This window comes from Ovis canadensis, chromosome 18, assembly GCF_042477335.2.
Source record: "Ovis canadensis isolate MfBH-ARS-UI-01 breed Bighorn chromosome 18, ARS-UI_OviCan_v2, whole genome shotgun sequence".
NCBI lineage: Eukaryota > Metazoa > Chordata > Mammalia > Artiodactyla > Bovidae > Ovis > Ovis canadensis.
Genome location: NC_091262.1, coordinates 57,765,847 through 57,787,409, shown reverse-complemented (window position 1 = coordinate 57,787,409; position 21,563 = coordinate 57,765,847). Strand labels below are relative to the sequence as shown.

Genomic DNA, 21,563 nt, shown 5'->3' with positions numbered 1-21,563 from the left:
TCTTAATCCTAAACCAGAGGAGTTCCAGAAACATTTTTCTTCTATTTGTGGCTTCATGGAGGGCTCTTTTCATTCACCTCTCCCAGGTGACATGTTACTCAGGGAGACCTTCAGTGAGCCTATCGAACGTGGTCCCCATCAGCCATCCCTCACATTACCTTGCTTTACTCTTCGCCTAAAAGAGTGTGGCCTTGTGGCTAAGTGCAGGGGATGTAGAGCCAGACTGCCAGAGTTAAAACCCCAGTCTTGTCCCTCCCAGTGTGTGACCTTGGGTGTTTAATTAACATCTCGAGGCTTAGTTTCTTCATCTGTAAAATGGAAACAATGAAAATACTTCCTTCTTGGACAGTCGCAAAGACATACAAACTGTCTCACACTCAGCATACTGTAGTGAACCCAAATGTTAGCTGTTTTAGCCTTCATTGCTCTCTGAAATCACTTTATTTATTTACTTATTGTGTTCTTTTCCCTTGCTGCTTGTTAGCAGTTAGCAGGGACTTTTTGTTGTTCAGTGCTGAGTTTAGGATCTCAGGTAGGCTCCACAAATATATTTATATATTTGTCAAAATAATGAGTGAATATTCTATCAGTATTTAAGAAATCTCAGATCATGGAGCAAAACAGGTTGCCTGAGCTGTCCGAATGACAGGACAGACCAACAGAACCCAAGTCACTTAGTCTCTTGCCTGGACTGGAACTCAAACTATTTCTCTATGTTGTTATTTTTACCACACCTCCTACTCTGTGACAAAGCTAAATTGCTGCAAAGTTTTATAATCTCTAGTTTGTTGTATGAAAGTAGTAACAATTTTCTGTTGGTTTTCAAACAATTAAGTTATCTAATGATATTGAATTATACTAGATATTGCTTTTTCAAAATACACCTCACCCCTTCCACCCTTCTTTCCTTCTGGGATATGCCTGCTACAAACCAGTACAAACTGGGAAAGATTAAGAACTGAAATGGAGAAAAGTTGGAATACCAATAATGCATTTTTCTAGCATTAACATGACAATAATCACAACATCTAATAGTTTGCCTATAGAATTTCAGACTGGCTGAGACTACACAGCTAACAACTAATAAATGTATAGTGTTTCAGTGAGGCAGGAAAATACAAAATTGGTATAAGATAGTCTGTTTTCTGTCCTCCGACTTACCCCTTTATCACAGGACTACAAATCGCTCTGTAGGTGGAGCTGATGCACCCGGTGCTGCCCAAGTACCTACCTCTCCCTTGCCTCGATCCCTGTTAAAAATTAAGGGTGTTCCCCATGTGCCCTTTGGGCTGTGGGACAGCCCATCTAAAGATTGTCCCTAGAAAGACCTGCTTTGCCATTGCTTTATTTTTTCCAGAGAAGAATTAATATCAAAGAAAATGTCTGACTCTGACTTCTCTGAAGCTGCTCCTGTCTTGATGACTTATATAAGGTTTTCAGAGTCTGACGAGAATGATTGTTACTATCCCTGGCAAGGCTAGAACACTGACCCACAAGAACTGGGCTACTGGAAGCTCTGGACTCTCCAATGGGAAGAGGTCACGCCGGCGACAGCCACAGTGCATTCCATTTGTTCGCCCTCCTCATATAATAAATACTGTTTGAGAGATTGGTTAGTGTGTTGTAAAATTGATAAGATTCAGGTTGCCAAAGGCATTTCATGAATTTCATAGGTCTTAATTTATGTTGCTATGGTAACTGAAATGTTGGAATTTCCCAAGATTAGAGCTTTTATATTCTTAACTTTAGAACTGTAAAATAATGTAGATTATGACTCTGGACTTGGTCTTCGCTCTTGCGTGAAACATATTTTCCGTATGTGGAGTGTCCTATCTATGCTAAGGTGTGAATGAACGTTCAGCCACTGTAATTTCAAAATTAGGATTTCTGACATCCAACCTGATTTTCTTATCTACATGTATGACTCTTGGTGGCCAAGATGTTTTTTTTTTTTCAAACGGACAGTCTTTCTCTAAAGAGAAAGAGGGGATTGGAAGAGGGAGGTGGGAGAAGTAGAATTTTCATAGTAGTAGTTCTAGAATAGTCATCTTAAGGACTAATGTGAATCTGGCTCACCTTCTCCATCAAAGTGAATTTCTAGCATGTGCTGAAGCACTTGATGCATTATTAACATGTGTTTTAAGAAAAGACACTCTGTTGAAGCATTTAGCGAGCCAGCACTGTCTGAAGTGAGAATGTGAGATATAATGAGTCCCCTGCCTTGAGACCGGAAGATAACTGAGAACCCTGTGCGCTGCTCACAATCACATGTATTGATCCTGTGGACCCAAAGCAGCTGGGACACGCAATGCAAATGACCTAGGATGGACCCGAGACAGGAGTCTCACCCCTGCTGGAACCCAGCTTACCTTATATCCTGATGATTTGATGTGCACGCCGCGTTTGGTCAGAGTAGATTTCATTCGGATGAAAAAGGAACGCTCAAGGGTGTTGTCAGTGGTGAGCAGACTGGGGCTGGTGGATTCCACTGAAGAATATAAAAATACATACACATGATTTAGATCTCTGCGCAGCCCCTTTCAGCTACTGCTCAGGTGCAATCCTTGAGTTCACTAAAAATAAATGACTGATGGGTGCTAAGAGCGTAGTAATCAATTTATCTCATTTAGAAAATGTTTACTTTGCAGAAAATAAAAAAGAAAAATTAATGTATCCCAAGAAACTCCATTTTGGTTTTGAGCAAGAGCTTTTCAGGTCTTTTTGGGTTTCAGCAGCTCTCTAAGTGGGGTCTGATAGTAATTGTAGCATATCATGAGGCTTGGCTGGTGCACACGGAGAGAACAGTCATGAAAAAGAAGGACCCCAGAGATTTATGGGATCAACCAAGACTCAGGTGGAGATGCTTCTGATCAGAGTCAGGATGACTTGCTTTTTGTTCTCCTTGCAAATCCCTTCTTGGATCAGTTGCTTGCTGGGAAGTTCTGAGCACCATGACACCACCAAGATTGGGGCAGCCATACCCTGGCCAGTGTCCTTGCCCTTCTGAGTTATTTTCCTTCATTATGGGGAATAAGAGGCCTGAAGTCTTCCCAACCGACTGGAGATAGAGGGCTGAGAATGGGCTATACGGATAATAACAATAACGACTCCAAAGGTCAGCTTGCTCTTGCTGTTGCTAGTGGCAGCTTCTCTCCAGCCCAGAACAGAAAACATCCTCTGTGTTTCTACCTCTTTGCTTCTGAGAAAATCATAGTTTCTTCTCTTAAGGCAGCTACTCTTTCCCTTTCAATGTATTTAAGATTAAGCAGAGTATGTTTTGACTTATAAAACTTAAAATTGTAACTTTCATTCTTGCTGATCCAAAACCACCTTTATGCAGGTCAGGAGGCAATGCAAATCTATTTTGTTTAGAAATAAGTTTCTACGGTATTTTATACATTTAAGTACTTTCCTGAAAAGAAATTAACTTGGGGGTTTTAATGCCTAAAAAGACTCAAATTTTACTCTTCTAAAATATACTTTAAAGTTTTTCTTATTATTCTAAAGTTAAAAAAAATTTCAACAACAAAACATTTTGAGCAGCTCTACAAGAACACTAATTTTCTTTAGGATGAAGGTCAAGAAATATGTGTAACAAAGAGATTTAAGAATTAAGTAGATGAGAAAATAGCTATTAAAAACAAAGAAAAAAATGGGCAAAACAAGCTTTTCAATTTCAAATTCTGAAACACATTCCATATATTTCTATGGGGAAGAAACATCTATTTTTTTATATTAGATTTGATGCTCTGATGAAAGAAGAGTGAGATAATAAGAGAAGCCTTACTATTTGTGGTTGGGGGCTTGTATCATTCTTGCCTTCACCTGACTATATTTTCCTATACTTATGGCATTTCTATTCTAGGGTGATAGAACCACTGACAAGTGTCCCTTCTTATGTGTCTCTCTCAAGATTTTCTTCTTTTTTTTGTCTTAGCATGGATCTGATGTCATTTTAAATGTACAGCTTTTTATCACTCGAGGGAAAAGCAGAGCCATGTTATATTTAGTACTTTCATTTCTTCTGATTAAATATGAATTACTATGAAATTTTTCTCATCATCTAACACGCCATAATACGCCAACAGCTTTTTAATACACTATATAAGCACAAACTTCTGCTCTAAGAGTTTAATTTGCCCCTCTAATCCAATCACATCAACCTTATTTCTCTTATCAGAGATTCCCATTTTGAATTAAATGAGCTCATTAGTTTTAATCAAAAGCAGAGAGATCAAAACTTAAACGTAAATGCTTTAGATCAGAACTGTCAGTCAGCCGTGCAGTTCTATTTTACTAAAACACAAGATCAGAGACCCTTAGAACCAATTTTTCTCGTAAGGGATGCCGAGAGCTTGAAGATGCTATATCCCGCCCCCCCCCCCCCCCTTCTTTTTTTCCTTCCTCCCAAGGACAGATTATACATTTAAGGTTAGACTTAATTTATAGCAGTTTTTCATCCTGGTGGAAATGGAAAAGTATGCCAACCTTCTAGGGTTCCTTTCACATTTATTGGCCCCAGTCCTCAGAGACTTGAACTAACGTTGAAGCCATCAGAATCCACATCACAAACTCAGCTTTAAGAATTCAGCTCTGTTCAGTGAGATTGTGTTTGCAACAGCCGAGGAAAAATGCAACTTCCCAGGAATGTGAACTGTGTTTTAGGGCTGAGGTCCAAGAAACCCTGATCCAGGAAGGAAGGAACCACGTAATTGTAGGAGGGTGAATAATTCAGGCATCATTAGAAATTGTTATCATTTTCAGTACATGGAACTTTCACAGGTAAACGCTTAGTGGATACTTTAGAGACCCCAGCAATGGTGGTTCCCCTTAGGGGACGAAATGAGAGACACAAACTCTACATGAGCTATGAAGGTGAACACTGAGTCCTGCTCTGGCTGGGCAGTGAATACAGCACTCCTCTGCCCTGTGGGTTAGATCGCCAATATATACAGGAGCAGAAGGAAATGGCAACTTACTTGCCTGGATTCTTCCCTGGAGAATCCCCATGGACCGAGGAGCCTGGTGGGCCACAGCCCATGGGGTTGCAAAGAGTTAGACATGACTGAGCGATTGAGAATATACAGGAGCAGCCTTCACTAAAACCAGGACAACTGGTGTGAGAGGAATTCTGAGGTCAGATTTTGCCCCAGTGAAATCTAGATTGAAAATCAAAACAATAACTGCTCCTTACGCTTTATTTCAAGAGCATGGGGGGTATGGTGCAAGGGGCGGTGAGGGAGAAGGAGAGAAGACAACTTAGAAAAGAGTTTAATTTCTGATAAAGACTTCTGCTTTAACATGCCTTTCTGAGGACAGGTGCAGAAGTAACCTGCCACACTGGCCCTTTCAGAAGCTACCTAACAAACTAATCCCCAGTACACATGTACCATGGCCGTGTGACCTCAAGGGCTGGCAAATGTGCTCTGATTATCCCAGCTCTGACAGGGATGTCTCTCATGTAAAGAGATGTAATCTGCGTGTGACAGACAAGAGCAGTAGTTTTAGAAGAGAAGCTTTCTAAGGGTCTCAGGTGAGAAGCATGGATTTTGATGAACGTTCTACTGGGAGAGAACCAAGGGAGCTTGGCCTTGGTGATGTGTGACATGACTGTAGCATGGAGAAAGGATGTGTGTGTGTGTATGTGTGTGTGTGTGTGTGTTTTGGGTGGATATGAAGAGAGGACAACATAATGAGAAAAGTATCCTTAAGACTGATGCTCTGTAAAGACTGTGGAACCAATCTATGTCAAAAAAGTGTTTTAGAGTGCTTTCCAGATATCACAAGCTTTTCTGTCAACTTTTTGAGACAGGCCAGGATTGCTGCATGATCTGATAAAAAAAGAAAAATTGGGATTCAGAGAAGTTATATCTGCTGCCTGAGACAAAGGAGAAATTGATGGGTAAAACTGGATTAAGTGGTCAAAGCCCAGATATGGCCAGTTGTGACCTACGAATTATAAACAAGGAACTAAAAAAAGAAAACAAGACCCACACAGATGAAAGCTAGATAGAGAAATAGACTCTCCTTTGCTGAATCTCAAGGGCTTCAACTTTTAAATAAATCTAAATGATCCCAGCTCTTGAAATGTCAATTTTTGCATATTTTGTGAAATGTACAGAACAATTTATAGCAAAAGTTGTAATAATTTTTACATTGGCAAATGCCACCATAATGCGAAAGCATATCTGTGTTATTCCCCCTCTGTTGATGATTTCCTCACTGGTACTGTAGTTGCTGCTTTCTTATGTAGAGGCAGAAAGCAGTGGTGAGGGGGGAGGGAAGGTGATGGCTGGGAACTATCCTGTTCTCTCTGACTAACCCGAGGTCCAGGTGTATGCTGAGCACTTTTGGGACTCTCCTTGGGGTTCCTGCAAGAGGATGAGGCCAAAGCATAAAGACAGCCTTTCTTTTTAGCATACTTCAAATATTTGCTGTGCAATACTAGTGTCAGAGCCCTCAATTGCTATGAAATCATGATGGAAGTGAGAAAGAAAAGCTACATTTGGAGACAACTCTGTTATCTCTTAGTGTCAGAGAAGTATTTTTCCTTTTAAAGGAGAAGTGGAATTGGACTGTTGTTAAGATACGAAGTTAAATATACTCTTTCCTCACTTCACCGCTTAATTGAATCTTTTCCTTTTTGAGATGTTCTGTGCAAAGTGAGAACAACCAAAATGACTTTCACAAGACTAGGGAAGAGATGTTGGGCCATTTCACAGTTCTCTTGATAAAGTCAAACTTTCATTGGTGTGTGCTGTTAACTTTGTTAGATACCATGTATGGCTTGGTCATAGCAGGCTTCCTTGTTGCTGCCTCATTCACTCTAAAAGAAATGGAGTACTTTAGGACTTTAGAATGTGACAAGTTATTTCTTTTCTTGCAAAAGGTTCCCTGCACTTCCTCTGCCATGTGGAAATTAGGTTTGATCACGTGGCTTTCTGTGGCCAAAAGAATACGAACAAAAGTCATGTATTGCTTTCAGGTGGGATTTCCTAGAAGAGCTGGTCACAAGGTCCTACTTTCTCTTTCTCACTGCTGTGTTGACTATCGACGTTTCAGATGGTGGCTGCTCCATTGACCTAGGTCTTGGAATAAGGACAATAGGGGGCAGAACCTTTAGCCCATCTTTACAGAAATAGATCTTTTGTTGTAGTTTGGGGATTGCTTTTTACTGCAGCTTAACTTAGCCCATACTGACTGATGAAAATATCAAATCTTTATCATTAAATAAAAATGCATGTTATCCAAGTCTCCCAGATAGTCAGTGGCAGAGCACATAGACATGACCTGTTTGTCTGACTCCAAAGTTCATGATGTGTCCAATATACTGTTCTTACATTTATTTGTATCCTCATTTTACCTCTTATGCTAGGGCAGCAGGGTGGAGACAGGTCTAACTTTGATTCTCTATATCACATAGGGAATATATATATATATATAATTTACATATATTTAATATATTCAATAACTAATATTCATTAAATATTGACATTAATCTAATAAGATCTTCCCAACTTAGTAGTAGAGCTTCCCTGGTGATTCAGACAGTAGAGAATCTGCCTGCAATGCAGGAGACCTGGGTCCGATTCCTGGGTTGGGAAGATCCCCTGGAGGAGGAAATGGCAACCCATCCCAGTATTCTTACCTGGAGAATCCCATGGACAGAGAAGCCGGCCAGGCTACAGTCCATGGTGTTGCAAAGAGTCAGACCTGACTAAGCAACTAACACTTTCAACTTAGTAGTAGGTCAGTGGTAAAAATAGTATGTCAACGGTAAAATGAAATCTTTTCTCACAGAAATTGTCCCCAGCAGATTTTATGTTTATCTAGGATGACAACTGTGGTAATTTAAAATTGCTACAGATGCTTCAGTACTCCTTCAGAAAGATGGAGCCTGCTTCCTGTCCCTTTGACTGTGGGCTAGACTTGGTGACTTACTTCAGATAAGTAGCATGTGGCAGACTTGGTGGTTATGGCTTGGTCATGACAGGCAGCATGGCCTCCCTGTTGCTGCCTCATTCCCTCGAATGGAAACCAGCTGCTATATTGTGAGGACGCTTGAGCAGTCCTCTGGGGAGATCAGTGTAGAGAGGAACTGAGGCGTCCTCCTCACGGTCATGTGAGTGAGCTTAGGTGTGGGCCTTCCTCCCCAGTCAAGTCTTCAGATGACTGTGCTCTGACTGACATCTCCATAGCAACCTCATGAGAGACCCTGAGCTTGAACTACTCAGACAACCTGTTACTGGATTCCTGACCTATAGAAACTATGTGAAATATCTGCTTTTAAAAGAAAAGTTTGTAAGTATTTGGGGTGATTTGTTATGCAAAGATAGGTAATATAATACCCACACAGAACTTTTTTTTGGAAAAATCACGACCTTGTTTTGAAATATGACAACACGTACATGGGTAAAACTCATGTGATTTTGTGAAGGAATGCATTGCCCAGAGTACATGGTGAATTCACATATGTAAGGAAAGCTACCTGTAGTGCTGATTTTTATAAGTGGGATCTATGTTTTCAAAGCTAAATGCTCAACTGATTTTTTTTAAACGTGCAATTTGCAAAAGGTGCTATCAACAGTATCATCTGCAAGAGTGTGACATCTTGAAAGGCAGGCTTGACATCTTGCTTATATTTAGTTGTATCCATTCCCTGCCCTTCTCCAGCCCCCTTCCTCCCCACAAGTACCTAGGATTACATTTTACATAAATAGACAGTCACTTTGCATGTTGAATAAAGTAACATTCTGATGCTTTCTTTTAGGAAGGATTAGTCACTTTGTCCTTGCCCTTCATTCTCTCACACCAAACATCTTGTCCCAAGAAGCCTTTATTTTTTTGTGGAGAGGGAATCATTATGTCCTTTTCTTGTATTCATCTCTAAGGAAGCATTTTCTGCTAAGTGTTATTTTGAGAGTCATGGACCAGTGGGTTTGGTAGGCAAAAAAAGGATTGGCCTGATTTTGCCTAGAATTAGAGAAAACTGTGTTCTCTGTCTTTTGAGAGTTGGTCTCCACCCCACTGGCCCGTCTTCTACCATGCACCAGGGCAATTTTGAAGAGGGTGATGGGCCTCTGTAGACTACACATAGATGCTCAGCCACTGGTGGGGAGGCAATGCCCACTATTTCCTGGGTTTCCCAGGCTATACCAGCTTTGGGACATCAGGCAAATACAATCGTGGCTGCCATCCTCTGGCTCAGCCGTCAGCTCTCTCAGCTTCAGTGCTTGCTTGGGAGTATGACGGAAAAGCCGTATTTATTGAAGTCTCATTAGGGCTGGTTCCTGCTCCCACTCAGTTGTGAGTCTTTAGCTTTGTTTAGAAACTTATGAATCATTAACTGAAACTCTAGAGCATAGCTGTGAAAATAATTGTGGCTCAATAATGATGCAACAAACTTCCTTCAAAGTAACATTAAAAATAATCTGCCAAAAAAAAAGAAGAGGAAAACAATAATAATCTGCGAACCCGTGCCACCTGTCAGCATGAGCTCCCCGGCAGTATCTGCCTGCCTGGGATGAGAATCGGAATGCATGCGGTTGGCATTCAGGCTTCCTGCGCCTGGCAGGGGTTGCTACTTGGGGAGGCTGTCCCCCGAGGGAGAGGAGCGCGTTCAGCTGCCGCCTGCTGCTCCACAGTTGGTGTTTGGATGATACCACTCCGGGGAAATACACACAGTGTCAGAGTCAAGCTGCTACCAGTGGGTGTTTCTGTACACAACTCCTAAGCATCAGGAAAGTTCAAGGGGAAAAACTGGGTATTGTAAAGATGGCCTTTGAGAGTATATGACATCCGGCATGACCCATTCGGCAGCAGGCTGTGTGCTCTAAAGCACCTGCCATCTGAATACTGCAGGCGACGGTTTTAAATCTTCCTGGAGACTCCCTATAAATGTTGCCACTTGAGGGATCCATTCTGGGAGAAAAATATAGTACGTCCTCCCGGGATGCCTCTTGGATCCCATTACCAGTATTGCGTATGGGATCGAGTGTGGCAATGCTTTTATCACGACTATAAAGTGGTTACGAGCCAATTCCTCATATAAAACATACTCAGTAATGTTAAGGCTTTTTTTCCCTTTTCTGTTTCCTTCTTTTATTTCCTTCCTTTCTCTCCTTCCTTCTTTTTTTTTTTTTTTTAATGACAAACACGATGTCAGACAAAGGGCATCAGGACCTGGTCTTTGTAGTACAAAACAAAATAACAATACATAAACACCTTTGTGAAGGCAGCTTGAAACCCCATGTTTTCTATTAAAAAGTCATGTTCAATCTTCACTGTTGATAGAACCGAATAGCTAACACAGAGAACATTGTATATCAGAAAGGTCAATAGTTATTATGAGCTACAAATATATTTTTTTCCATCCTTCAGGCTGTTTAGCGCATATCACAGCATGAGCAGCTGTCTTCTTTAATGCTTTTAAAATTAGAATCCCAAAGAGGAAGAAAAAATTATGGTTGCAATGATTGCTCTTTGCTTTTGTAAGTTTACTTTAATATACCATTTCATACACATGCATCTTCTGTGCAGCCTATCCATGGGGCAGTAACCGGTTGCCAGTATCGAGTCGAACTGCCATGTTTATTTTCTTAGCATTCTGGCCAAATCTCCATCTCAGGCACAGATGTTGTCGACATACCATATTTTCAAAAGGAGTCACATAGAGAAGTCTGGTTACAGAGACACTCGCAAACACACACATATGCATTCTGCCTTTTCATTGCTTTAAAGCTCTGTGACTAACTACAACAATGCCATGTGATGAGAAAGTTATGCAGCACTGGGTGAAAAAGCAGGCAGTGATTTCAACCGCGGATGCACAAAGTATCTCTCTCCACCTGTAGGTGTATGGACTGAGAGGGCAACTTGCAGGTTGTTAAAGGTTGATCTTTTGCCTGTGCCTGGAACTCCTGGCCCTTACTAGGCATACAGCCCTAAAGACAATGAGTATTTTAAATAGCACATACTGGATGTCATAGCTTGCTCAGTCTTTGCTCAGTTATTTACAGTAAATACGTAATGAGGATCTATAATGAGCTGAGATAGTTTATAACAATGTTTTCATTTGGGAGGAGGGGAAAATATGTAATAGTTTCTGGTAGTAATTAATGCGCTATAAAGAAGAGTGATGCAGGGTAAGGTGCTGGTGAGTGATGAGAACCACATTTTGGTTGTGTGGCACAGGAGACTAAGTCACGTGGATACTGGGGTAAATGCGCCACACCTCTGGGCTCATGATTTGAGTTGAAACTTCATCACTAAATAGCTTTACAGAAAACTATTATTTGGCTAGATATGCACCAGTGCTGATAAAATGCTAGAAATGTTACCTTTGGACTTTAGTACAAAATTAAAATAAATGATGTGCTAAGGATGAAAATTTAACCTGTAGGAAACCAAGGGAGGTGTTACTAAGAACTGGGCAGACAGTCGAGCCTCCCGGATGAACATACTGGCATTGTCATTTCTTTGGGGATCTCTAGAGAGAGCAGCTTCAGTAGAAAAGTGGGATAAAGGTTGAGTAAATACATTATATACTTCTCTTTGGTGAATATTGGTGATGAAAATAAAGAGATCTGAGTATGTTTATTGATTGAGAGGACTGAGTTTAAAGTTGTCTGTATTAGAAATGCTAATTGAAGAATCTAGTACAGAACAGTCTTTTGGACCCTGTGGCAGAGGGCGAGGGTGGGATGATTTGGGAGAATGGCATTGAAACCTGTATAATATAAGAAACGAATCGCCAGTCTAGGTTCGATGCAGGATACAGGATGCTTGGGGCTGGTGTACTGGGATGACCCAGAAAGATGGTATGGGGAGGGAGGAGGGAGGGGGGTTCAGGATGGGGAACACGTATACACCTGTGGTGGATTCATGTTGATGTATGGCAAAACCAATACAGTATTGCAAAGTAAAATAAAATAAAATAAAAATACTTTGCAAAAAAAATAAGAATTTAAATCCTAAGGGATATTGCATCAGTAACAGAGAAAGAGAGGTGAGCCTCTGAAATCGAGGGAAGAAAATATGGATGTGAGTTGGAGGGGGAGGGAAAGAGGGGAGGGGGAGAGAGAGAGGAAGGTGATGGGAACAGGGTTGAACAACTTAATAGAGTAAAGGTCGTTTGTGGAGATAAAGGAAGTGCCAGGAGAGGATTTTGAGAGTTAAAAAAAAAAAAAAAGCTGTGGAGCAGCCCATGTGGGCAAAGCAAGTAGGATCGATAGAAAAGAAGTAATAAGATTACACAGTAGTTAGAAGTTGCATGGGTCGAATTTAAGCACACTGGGTTTCTAGGGGGCCCTGATGATAATGGCTTTGCAGTTTTCCTAGGCCATGCTCAACAGTGGGCTTTTGCCAGAGACGGGAGCAGACACAACGGGAATGAAAGAAGGGCAACAGAGAAGACGACTCCAGAGGGTTAAGAGACAAACACGTGAGGAGGGAGTGATGAAATGGGGAACAGGAGACAATGAGGGGGAAGGGATGGGGCTGCAGGTGAGGCAGCCAGTGAAGGGCGCTTTGTTCCCAGAATGATTTGTGAGAATGCTGTTTGTTGCTTTTAAACAAGTTTATGTTCTCTATCTTTCTTTTTCCTATGTTCATAGAAAATCTGGAAGATAATGGAAAAGTATAAATAAGAAAAAAAATGTGCACTTACCTTATCACCCAGAAACTATGAACACTAATAGGTTTTGTTGCTCCCTAATTTACTATTTATTTATATATTTATTTCAAAATTAGGATCATACCTGAGTGTCTCCCACATTTTTTGATGTTAAAAGTTATAGCTCACTCTGTGATAATAGCTGAGCTTTTATTAGACACTGTTTGGGGAATAAAAGGATGCTGGGGCTCCAGTGGTCTTGGCTGTAAGGCAGCTTTAAAATTAAGTAATGTTAGTATCTGCATGTGTACAGTACATGCAGTACATCACTTTCAAACACTATTTTTCCTGACTGTACAATATTCCATTGTATGGTGATGAATTTCTTGGAAATTAGTCTTCTTTCAACTTTCTTATGTCTTTTGGTAGATTTCTATAAAAAGTATTACTGGGTCAAAAAGCATAAGTTTTTTTTTTTTTAAAGCTAATATGTATAATTTGTTTTTCAAAAAAGTGGTGGTGTGTTATCAGTTTATATGTTTATCAGCAATGTTTAATGTTCATATTAATTGCCATCTTAATGTTTTTATTTGATAAAAAATATTAAATTAGAAGATATCCTAAAAAGCATTATGTAAAAACATCTCATGTGTTTAATTTGCATTTTTATTTCTAATGATGTTGAATAATGTTTTAATACTTGCTGGCCATTTGAATTTTATTTTAGTGATTCATATATTTATGTCCTCTGTTTTCCACTTGAGTTTTATTCTTTATCTTATCAATTTTAATGATATATATATATATATACACACATATACATATATACATATATATATGTACATATAGGGTTTCCCAGGTAGCTCTATGGTAAAGAATCCACCTGTGAATGCAGAAGACATGGGTTCAATCCCTGGATCGGGATGATTCCCCTGGAGAAGGAAATGGCAACCCACTCTAGTATTTTTACCTGGGAAATCCCATGGACAGAGAAACCTGGCTGGCTACAGTCCATGGGGTCACAAAAGAGCTGGACACAAGTTGGTAACTAGTCAATAATCACTAGTGTCCAGCTCCTTTACGACTATATATATATATATCCTTAATATATATATATTAAGGATACTATCTCTGCCACATTTCTTGCAAATACTTCCCCATTTGTTGCCTTTTACTTCTTTTTATGGTGTTCATTGATACAAAAATGTTTTTAAATTTTATCTAGAGAAGTCTATACACTTTTCCCTTTGAAACTTTTGTTGCTCTCATACCTTAGAAAGCTTTTCCTCTATTTTTTTCTAACAGATACTTGGCATTTTATTTATTTATTTATTTATTTATTTATTTTTTAAATTTTAGTTTTTTATTTTTTAAATTTTAAAATCTTTAATTCTTACATGCATTCCCAAACATGAACCCCCCTCCCACCTCCCTCCCCATAACATCTCTCTGGGTCATCCCCATGCACCAGCCCCAAGCATGCTGCATCCTGCGTCAGACAAGACTGGCGATTCAATTCACATGATAGTATACATGTTAGAATGTCATTCTCCCAAATCATCCCACCCTCTCCCTCTCCCTCTGAATCCAAAAGTCCGTTATACACATCTGTGTCTCTTTCCCTGTCTTGCATACAGGGTCGTCATTGCCATCTTCCTAAATTCCATATATATGTGTTAGTATACTGTATTGGTGTTTTTCTTTCTGGCTTACTTCACTCTGTATAATCGGCTCCAGTTTCATCCATCTCATCAGAACTGATTCAAATGAATTCTTTTTAACGGCTGAGTAATACTCCATTGTGTATATGTACCACAGCTTTCTTATCCATTCATCTGCTGATGGACATCTAGGTTGTTTCCATGTGCTGGCTATTATAAACAGTGCTGCGATGAACATTGGGGTACATGTGTCTCTTTCAGTTCTGGTTTCCTCGGTGTGTATGCCCAGAAGTGGGATTGCTGGGTCATAAGGTAGTTCTATTTGCAATTTTTTAAGGAATCATTTTAAAAACGAAGCATGGTTAAAGGTCAAGGAATGACTGTGCCAATAGACGGCTAAAGGTAAGTCAGGAAATGAGTTTGTTGAGCTTGGGCAGTCAAGGAGATGTGTGTGGAACTGTTACCCCTCCTGGAAACTCTGACGCGGGCATCTATGGCCTCCTAGTGGAGAGGGCTGGACAGACCTCAGAGCATGAGCCTCTGACACTGAGGTCGGTCAATGAAAGGTATGGGATCACCGATGGAGAGCAGCATTGAGAACAGGTAAGGAATGCTGTTTTATTTTTGTTGTTGTTGTTTGTTTGTTTCAATGTGCTGATATTGGGGGAAATAGTGGGTGTGCCAGGTGATAACCACTGCTCTTTCACGTTGGGAGAGTCAGAAGCAGAGGAATGAATCACAGCCTCTGTTCAGAGCAAGTTCCGAGTAGTGGGCTTCAAGGAAGAAATGTTTCAATAAAAGTCAATAGGCAAAAGTGGGATTCGTGGAAAAGATGGTGGCAATTGATGTTTGTTCCTAATGAAGGTTCTCAGATAAAAATACAGGACACCTTGCAAAGTATGAATTTTAGATAAACAATGACTGTTTTTTTGGTGCTTGGCAAAGAATTCACTTGCCAGTTCAGAATGTGGGTTCAATCCCTGGGTTGGGAAGATCCCTTGGAGGAGGGAATGGAAACCTACTCCAGTATTCTTGCCTGGAGAATCCCCATGGACAGAGGAACAAGCTGGACTACAGTCCATGGGGTCCCAAAGATTTGGATGTAGCTGGGCATAGCACAGCACAAATATTGCATGTACATGTCAAATTCAACTGGGAATCCTGTCTTTTTATGTGTTAACTCTGGCATCCCTGCTCGTGGAAGAATAAGGCGCTGAGGAAAGGGTTGGTGTGAGAGTCACCTGGTTATCAGGAAACAGGATGGAGGCATCCAGGAAATTGACTTGGGACACGTGTGTCTGGCACAGAAAAAGTTCAGAATGACTGGAACTTTCTCACTGGAGAGTGTTAGAGAAGCAAGCAATAACTGAAAATCTAAGTGAATATGCTGCAATGGTATGGCTTTTAAAATTTGCCTCCGCAGTTATGGGGTCCAGCCCAATGACCAATTTTTATTTTCCCATGTGACTGTGTGTGTTCTGGGGATAGAGCCTGGTTGACAGGTCTCCATAGATGTCTCCTGAGTCAGTGTCTTCTGCTAATTTATTATTTTTTATCATACAGGAATTTGACAAGGCAGCTAGAATTTGTTGATTTTACTATGGCTCTATTTCAGCACATCTTGAAGTGGTTATTTTTCAAAATGTTTTCAGTCTGAAGTACTGTATTAAATCCATCATCAATAAAGGATTGAGGTTTATTTATTGGAGACTATTCTTAGTAACATTATTTATACTTTACAATAATTTAGAGGAGCCAGAAATAGGAGATAACCTGATAATTATCTATATCTGTTATTTTGCTAATGAATATCTATTTTTGACATCTTCAGTTAAGCAAAGTTTCCTTTCTATTATGATCACAGCATGTTTCAGTGACCACTGCTCCATTTCAGGACCCAAACAAGGTCCTCTAATCCCCTGGCAGAAGTAACCCTGCTTTGCTCCCAGGAAGACAGGGCTCTATCCTTATGGTCTGGGTCAGCTAAGACACATGCAGGCATCACAGTGAATGTATAGGCATCATTTCCATATCTGAGCTTGATGATAATCATTTGTAAATTGTTTTCAAGGCTACCCACAGTCCTCCCAAGTGGTGGGGATAAAAAAAAAAGTGGTCATTTTCTAATGATTCTATTTATAATGTTTGCAATTAGCTCTGCTGTAGAATTACCCTTTTCCTTTCAAGTTGAAAATATAAAGGCTATTTATTGCTAAGGGTGATGGTGAAATTGGGTGGAACTAGCCTTTTCTCAAACTGGGTGCAAAGCAAATGTGTTGATACTACTTAACTGTCCTCTTCCTGGCTTCACATATAACTCTCTAATGATGTACTTGGCATTTTTAACATCAACAGTTTAGCACAGTATCGGATGGCATCTGAGTCTAAATGGTATATTCTATAATGCCAAATGATTGTTTTAAAGACTGGCACCACATATTTCTTGTTGCCTGGTAGCAGAACCCTCTGCCCGCATTTGTCGTCATTGGTTTGCGGCTCACCTGTATCACGGCAGGGACCCCGGGTATTTATGGATGCCTGTGCTCTAGGTCTTCAGTTACTTGACTGTACATGAGAGTGAATCTATCTATAATACTAGGCTGTCCTTTGCCCACTTTGCTATTTTTTTTTATTGCATTTATTTCTAATAAACTCCATCTGCATGTCATAGCAAGCATCTTCTTCCAACAACACAAGAGAAGACTCTACACATGGACATCACCAGATGGTCAATACTGAAATCAGATTGATTATATTCTTTGCCACCAAAGATGATGAAGCTCTATCGACCGGGAGCTGACTGTGGCTCAGATCATGAACTCCTTGTTGCAAAATTCAGACTTAAATTGAAGAAACTAGGGAAAACCACTAGACCATTCAGGTATGACCTAAATCAGATCCCTTACGATTATACAGTAGAAGTGACAAATAGATTCAAGGGATTAGATCTGATAGACAAAGTACCTAAAAATATATGGACAGAGGTTCATGACATTGTACAGGAGGCAGTGATCAAGACCATCTCCAAGAAAAAGAAATGCAAAAAGGCAAAATGGTTGTCTGACGAGGCCTTACAAATAGCTGAGAAAAGAAGAGAAGCTAAAGGTAAAGGAGAAAAGGAAAGATATACCAGTTGAACGCAGAGTTCCAAAGAATAGCATGGAGTGATCAGAAAGCCTTCCTCAGTGATCAATGCAAAGAAATAGAGGAAAACAATAGAAGGGAAAGATGAGAGATCTCTTCAAGAAAATTAGAGATACCAAGGGGACATTTTAATCAAAGATGAGCACAATAAAGGACAGACATGGTATGGACCTAACAGAAGTAGAAGATATTAAGAAGAGGTGGCAAGACACAGAAGGACTATACAAAAAAGACCTTCATGACCCAGATAACCACGATAACATAATCACTCACCTAGAGCCAGACATCCTGGAATGCGAAGTCAAGTGGACCTTATGAAGCATCACTACAATCAAAGCTAGTGGAGGTGATGGAATTCCAGTTGAGTTATTTCTAATTCTAAAAGATGATGCTATGAAAGTGCTACACTCAATATGCCAGCAAATCTGGAAAACTCAGCAGTGGCCACAGGACTGGAAAAGGTCAGTTTTCATTCCAATCCCAAAGAAAGGCAATGCCAAAGAATGCTCAAACTACCACACAATTGCACTCATCTCACATGCTAGGAAAGTAATGCTAAAACTTCTCCAACTGAGGCTTCAACAGTATATGAACTGTGAGCTTCCAGATGTTCAAACTGGATTTAGAAAAGGCAGAGGAACCAGAGATCAAATTGCCAACATATGCTAGATCACTGAAGAAGCAAGAGAGTTTCAGAAAAACATCTACTTCTGCTTTATTCACTAGGCCAAGGCCTTTGACTGTGCGGATCACAACAAACTGGAAAATTCTGAAAGAGATGGGAATACCAGACCACCTGATCTACCTCCTGAAAAATCTGTATTCAGGTCAAGAAGCAACAGAACCGAACATGGAACAACAGACTGGTTCCAAATCGGGAAAGGAGTACGTCAAGGCTGTATATTGTCACCTTGCTTATTTAACTTACATGTGGAGTACATCATATGAAATGCTGGGCTGGATGAAACACAAGCTGGAATCAAGATTGCTGGGAGAAATATCAATAACCTCAGATACGCAGATGATACTACCCTCATGGCAGAAAGCAAAGAAGAACTAAAGAGACTCTTGATGAAAGTGAAAGAAGAGAGTGAAAAAGTTGACTTAAAACTCAACACTCAAAAAATGAAGATCTTGACATCTGGTCCCATCACTTCATGGCAAATAGATGGGGAAACAATGGAAACAGTGAGAGTCTTTATTTTTGGGGCTCCAAAATCATTGCAGATGTTGACTGCTGCCATGAAATTAAAAGACACTCGCTTCTTGGAAGAAAAGCTATGACAAACCTAGACAGCATATGAAAAAGCAGAGGCATTACTTTGCCAACAAAGGTCTGTCTAATCAAGGCTATGGTTTTTCCAGTAGTCATGTATGGATGCGAGAGTTGGACTATAAAGAAAGCTGAGTGCCGCAGAATTGATGCTTTTGAACTGTGGTGTTGGAGAAGACTCTTGAGAGTCTCTTGGATTGCAAGGAGAGCCACCCAGTCCATCCTAAAGGAAATCAGTCCTGAATATTCATTGGAAGGACTGATGCTGAACCTCTAATACTTTGGCCACCTGATGCGAAGAACCGACTCATTGGAAAAGACCCTGATGCAAGATTGAGGGCATGAGGAGAAGGGGACGACAGAGGATGAGATGGTTGGATGGCATCAGTGACTCAATGGACATGAGTTTGAGTAGGCTCTGGGAGTGGGTGATGAACAGGGAAGCCTGGTGTGCTGCAGTCCATGGGGTCTCAAACAGTTGGACATGACTGAGTGACTGAACTAAAGTACATGTCATTAGTAAAGTCTTGGTGGTTTTTCAATTGTTTGTGAATCTGCAGTTTAGAAATGACATAGAGGTTCAGATCATAAACCTGGGGAAAATGTCCCTCTTTTGATGCTTATTGTCATATGTGACTCAGCGATAGGACTTGCATTCTTCAGTTTCTGCCTGAATCACTTTGAAAGTGAAAGTGAAAGTGTGCTCAGTTGTGTCGGACTCTTTGAGACCCTCTGGACTGTAGCCTACCAGGCTCCTCTGTCTATGGGATTTTCCAGGCAACAGTACTGGACTGGTTTGCCATTTAGGTACAAGCAAACCAAATACAGCCCAATCAGTTTCCCTGGAATAGCAAGTGATTTCTATATAAACCACTTGTGATAGAGCATTCTTTTTATTCTGCAGAGAAGCTTTAGTATATTTTCCACTCATTGTCCAAATAATACACAAGTATTGTAATGACTGCCTGGTATTAACTGTTTACATGGGAGATAATACTGCCTTTACTTTCTTCTGGTAAGTGTTGTATATTATTCTTTTGGTGCTAAAATCCTGGGGTAGTCTTTAAATTATAAACATATACTTGACAGCGTAGCTTATATCAAAAATGGGAACTAAAATATATAAAACCAATCTAGAAAGGTCTTTATTCCGAACGCTGTGTCCTGCCCTTCAAAGTTTTTGTTTTTGTTGACATTAATAGCCAACATCTACAATCCTTTCTCTAAAAGTGGAATGCCTCTCCCCAACCAGGTAAAATAGCAGTGTGTATGGGAGTAATTTAGGGGAAAACAGAAGGAGTCTTAAAGGGGAAACAAGGGCAAAGGAGAAATTATCTTTCTGCCAAGAGAATTAGTTTACTTTAGAAAGAATATTCTCTTACACAATTAAAAGTCTGACATTTTAGGAGATGCCTATTAGTCCGAAAACATAAAATTATCAATAACAACCCTTGCTATTTTAACAATTCTTTTCTTTTCTCTTTTTGGCTTGTTGGAGAAGAAAGAAAGCATTTAGATACATGCAGAACATATAAGTAATCTCAGTAAGATGATATTCTTGGGATTTTCCATATTTATATATTTTTTCCTACATTGTATTTTCACTACCCAAGAGCCCGGGCTGTTATTTTTTTCCCAAAGTCTGAAGATCACCCCATGGATTAACAAATGATTGAGGATTCTCTCTTAAAAGACTCTTTAAAAAACTGTCAGAATCAGCCTGAGACAAAGATTTATTATGAACTATTTAAAGGGCTTAATATATGTATCCCCAATGAGCCCTTGGAGCAAACTAAAAAGGAAGAGTGGAATTCTCAAAGAATAGGACAAATCTCCAATGCCCCACTTTCTTCACACCGTGATTACTGTTTACTCAAAGGATAAAATGCCTAACCTGTCACACAAAGTCTTCAGAAGCCACAGGCCTGCTGATGTACAGTAAAAACAAAACAATGAAGACCGACAGTCATGTGCTTGAGAAAGGCAGCTGTAATTTACTTCCTAACCTGTTCGCTAACACACTAATGTGGCTACATCTTGTCGCCGGGGCTGATCCCTGACCCACACAGCAATCAAACAACTACCCGAGTGTCGGCTGTCACAGAAGCTGGACCGTCACCTTAATTATATGTTTCTGGATAACAAACCCTCCGTTAATGAGCGACTTTTCTCCGCCGTGCATTCCTGCTCACCCCTTCTGTCCTTGAAAAGGCCCATTGTAGATCACTGTGGTTGGAATTTGTGAAGCATATTCATAAGTAGTCTTCCTAACAGGTAATAAATACTACCTGAGCATGCTATTTGCTTTATGAGAATGCCAAGATACAATTAAAATTATAGGCTTGCACTCATGGGAGGCTCTGGAGAAGAATCACTGAAGACCGAAGGGAAACTTTTCAGTGAACTTAGAACCATGCTTTTCTCTTTTCATATCTGTAATATAATAATAATTTTTATTGTCAGGACTATTTTATTTTCTTTGGAATTTATAGTCAGTAATGAGATTCCCCCCTGCCTCCCACCACCCCCTCTTAATTGTACTAGTGTTCCTTCTTCTAGACATGAGATTTCTTTATTTTCCTTTCATTTTAACATCCCCCAATTCTGGTCTAATCCTCTGACAATGCCCTAACAGTTAACACAGGCATATAGGAGGGTCTTACAGGGAGGTTTTATAGATACAGTTATCCCTGGGATCCACGGGGGATTGGTTGGAGGAGCCCCTCCTCCTCCTTGAGGGAACACCACACCCAGGGATGCTGAAGTCCCTTATATAAAATGTCAGAGTACGGAAGGCCTTTGGTATCCAAGGCTTCCCTCCATGGCTGGTTTAAACCATGGCTGTGGAACCTGCAGATACGGAGGGCTGACT

The 21,563-nt window shown here is 40.2% G+C and overlaps 1 protein-coding gene across 6 annotated transcripts in view; it reads right to left on the bottom strand.

The window, feature by feature from the left end:
* Window positions 1-21,563, bottom strand: part of NPAS3 (neuronal PAS domain protein 3) — a 962,475-nt gene that overhangs the window by 65,808 nt on the left and 875,104 nt on the right. For all 6 annotated transcript variants that reach the window (XM_069558691.1, XM_069558689.1, XM_069558690.1 and 3 more), the window contains one exon: window positions 2,370-2,488. In XM_069558691.1, the coding sequence (XP_069414792.1) occupies window positions 2,370-2,488 (119 nt within the window). The remainder of the gene's footprint in view (window positions 1-2,369; window positions 2,489-21,563) is intronic.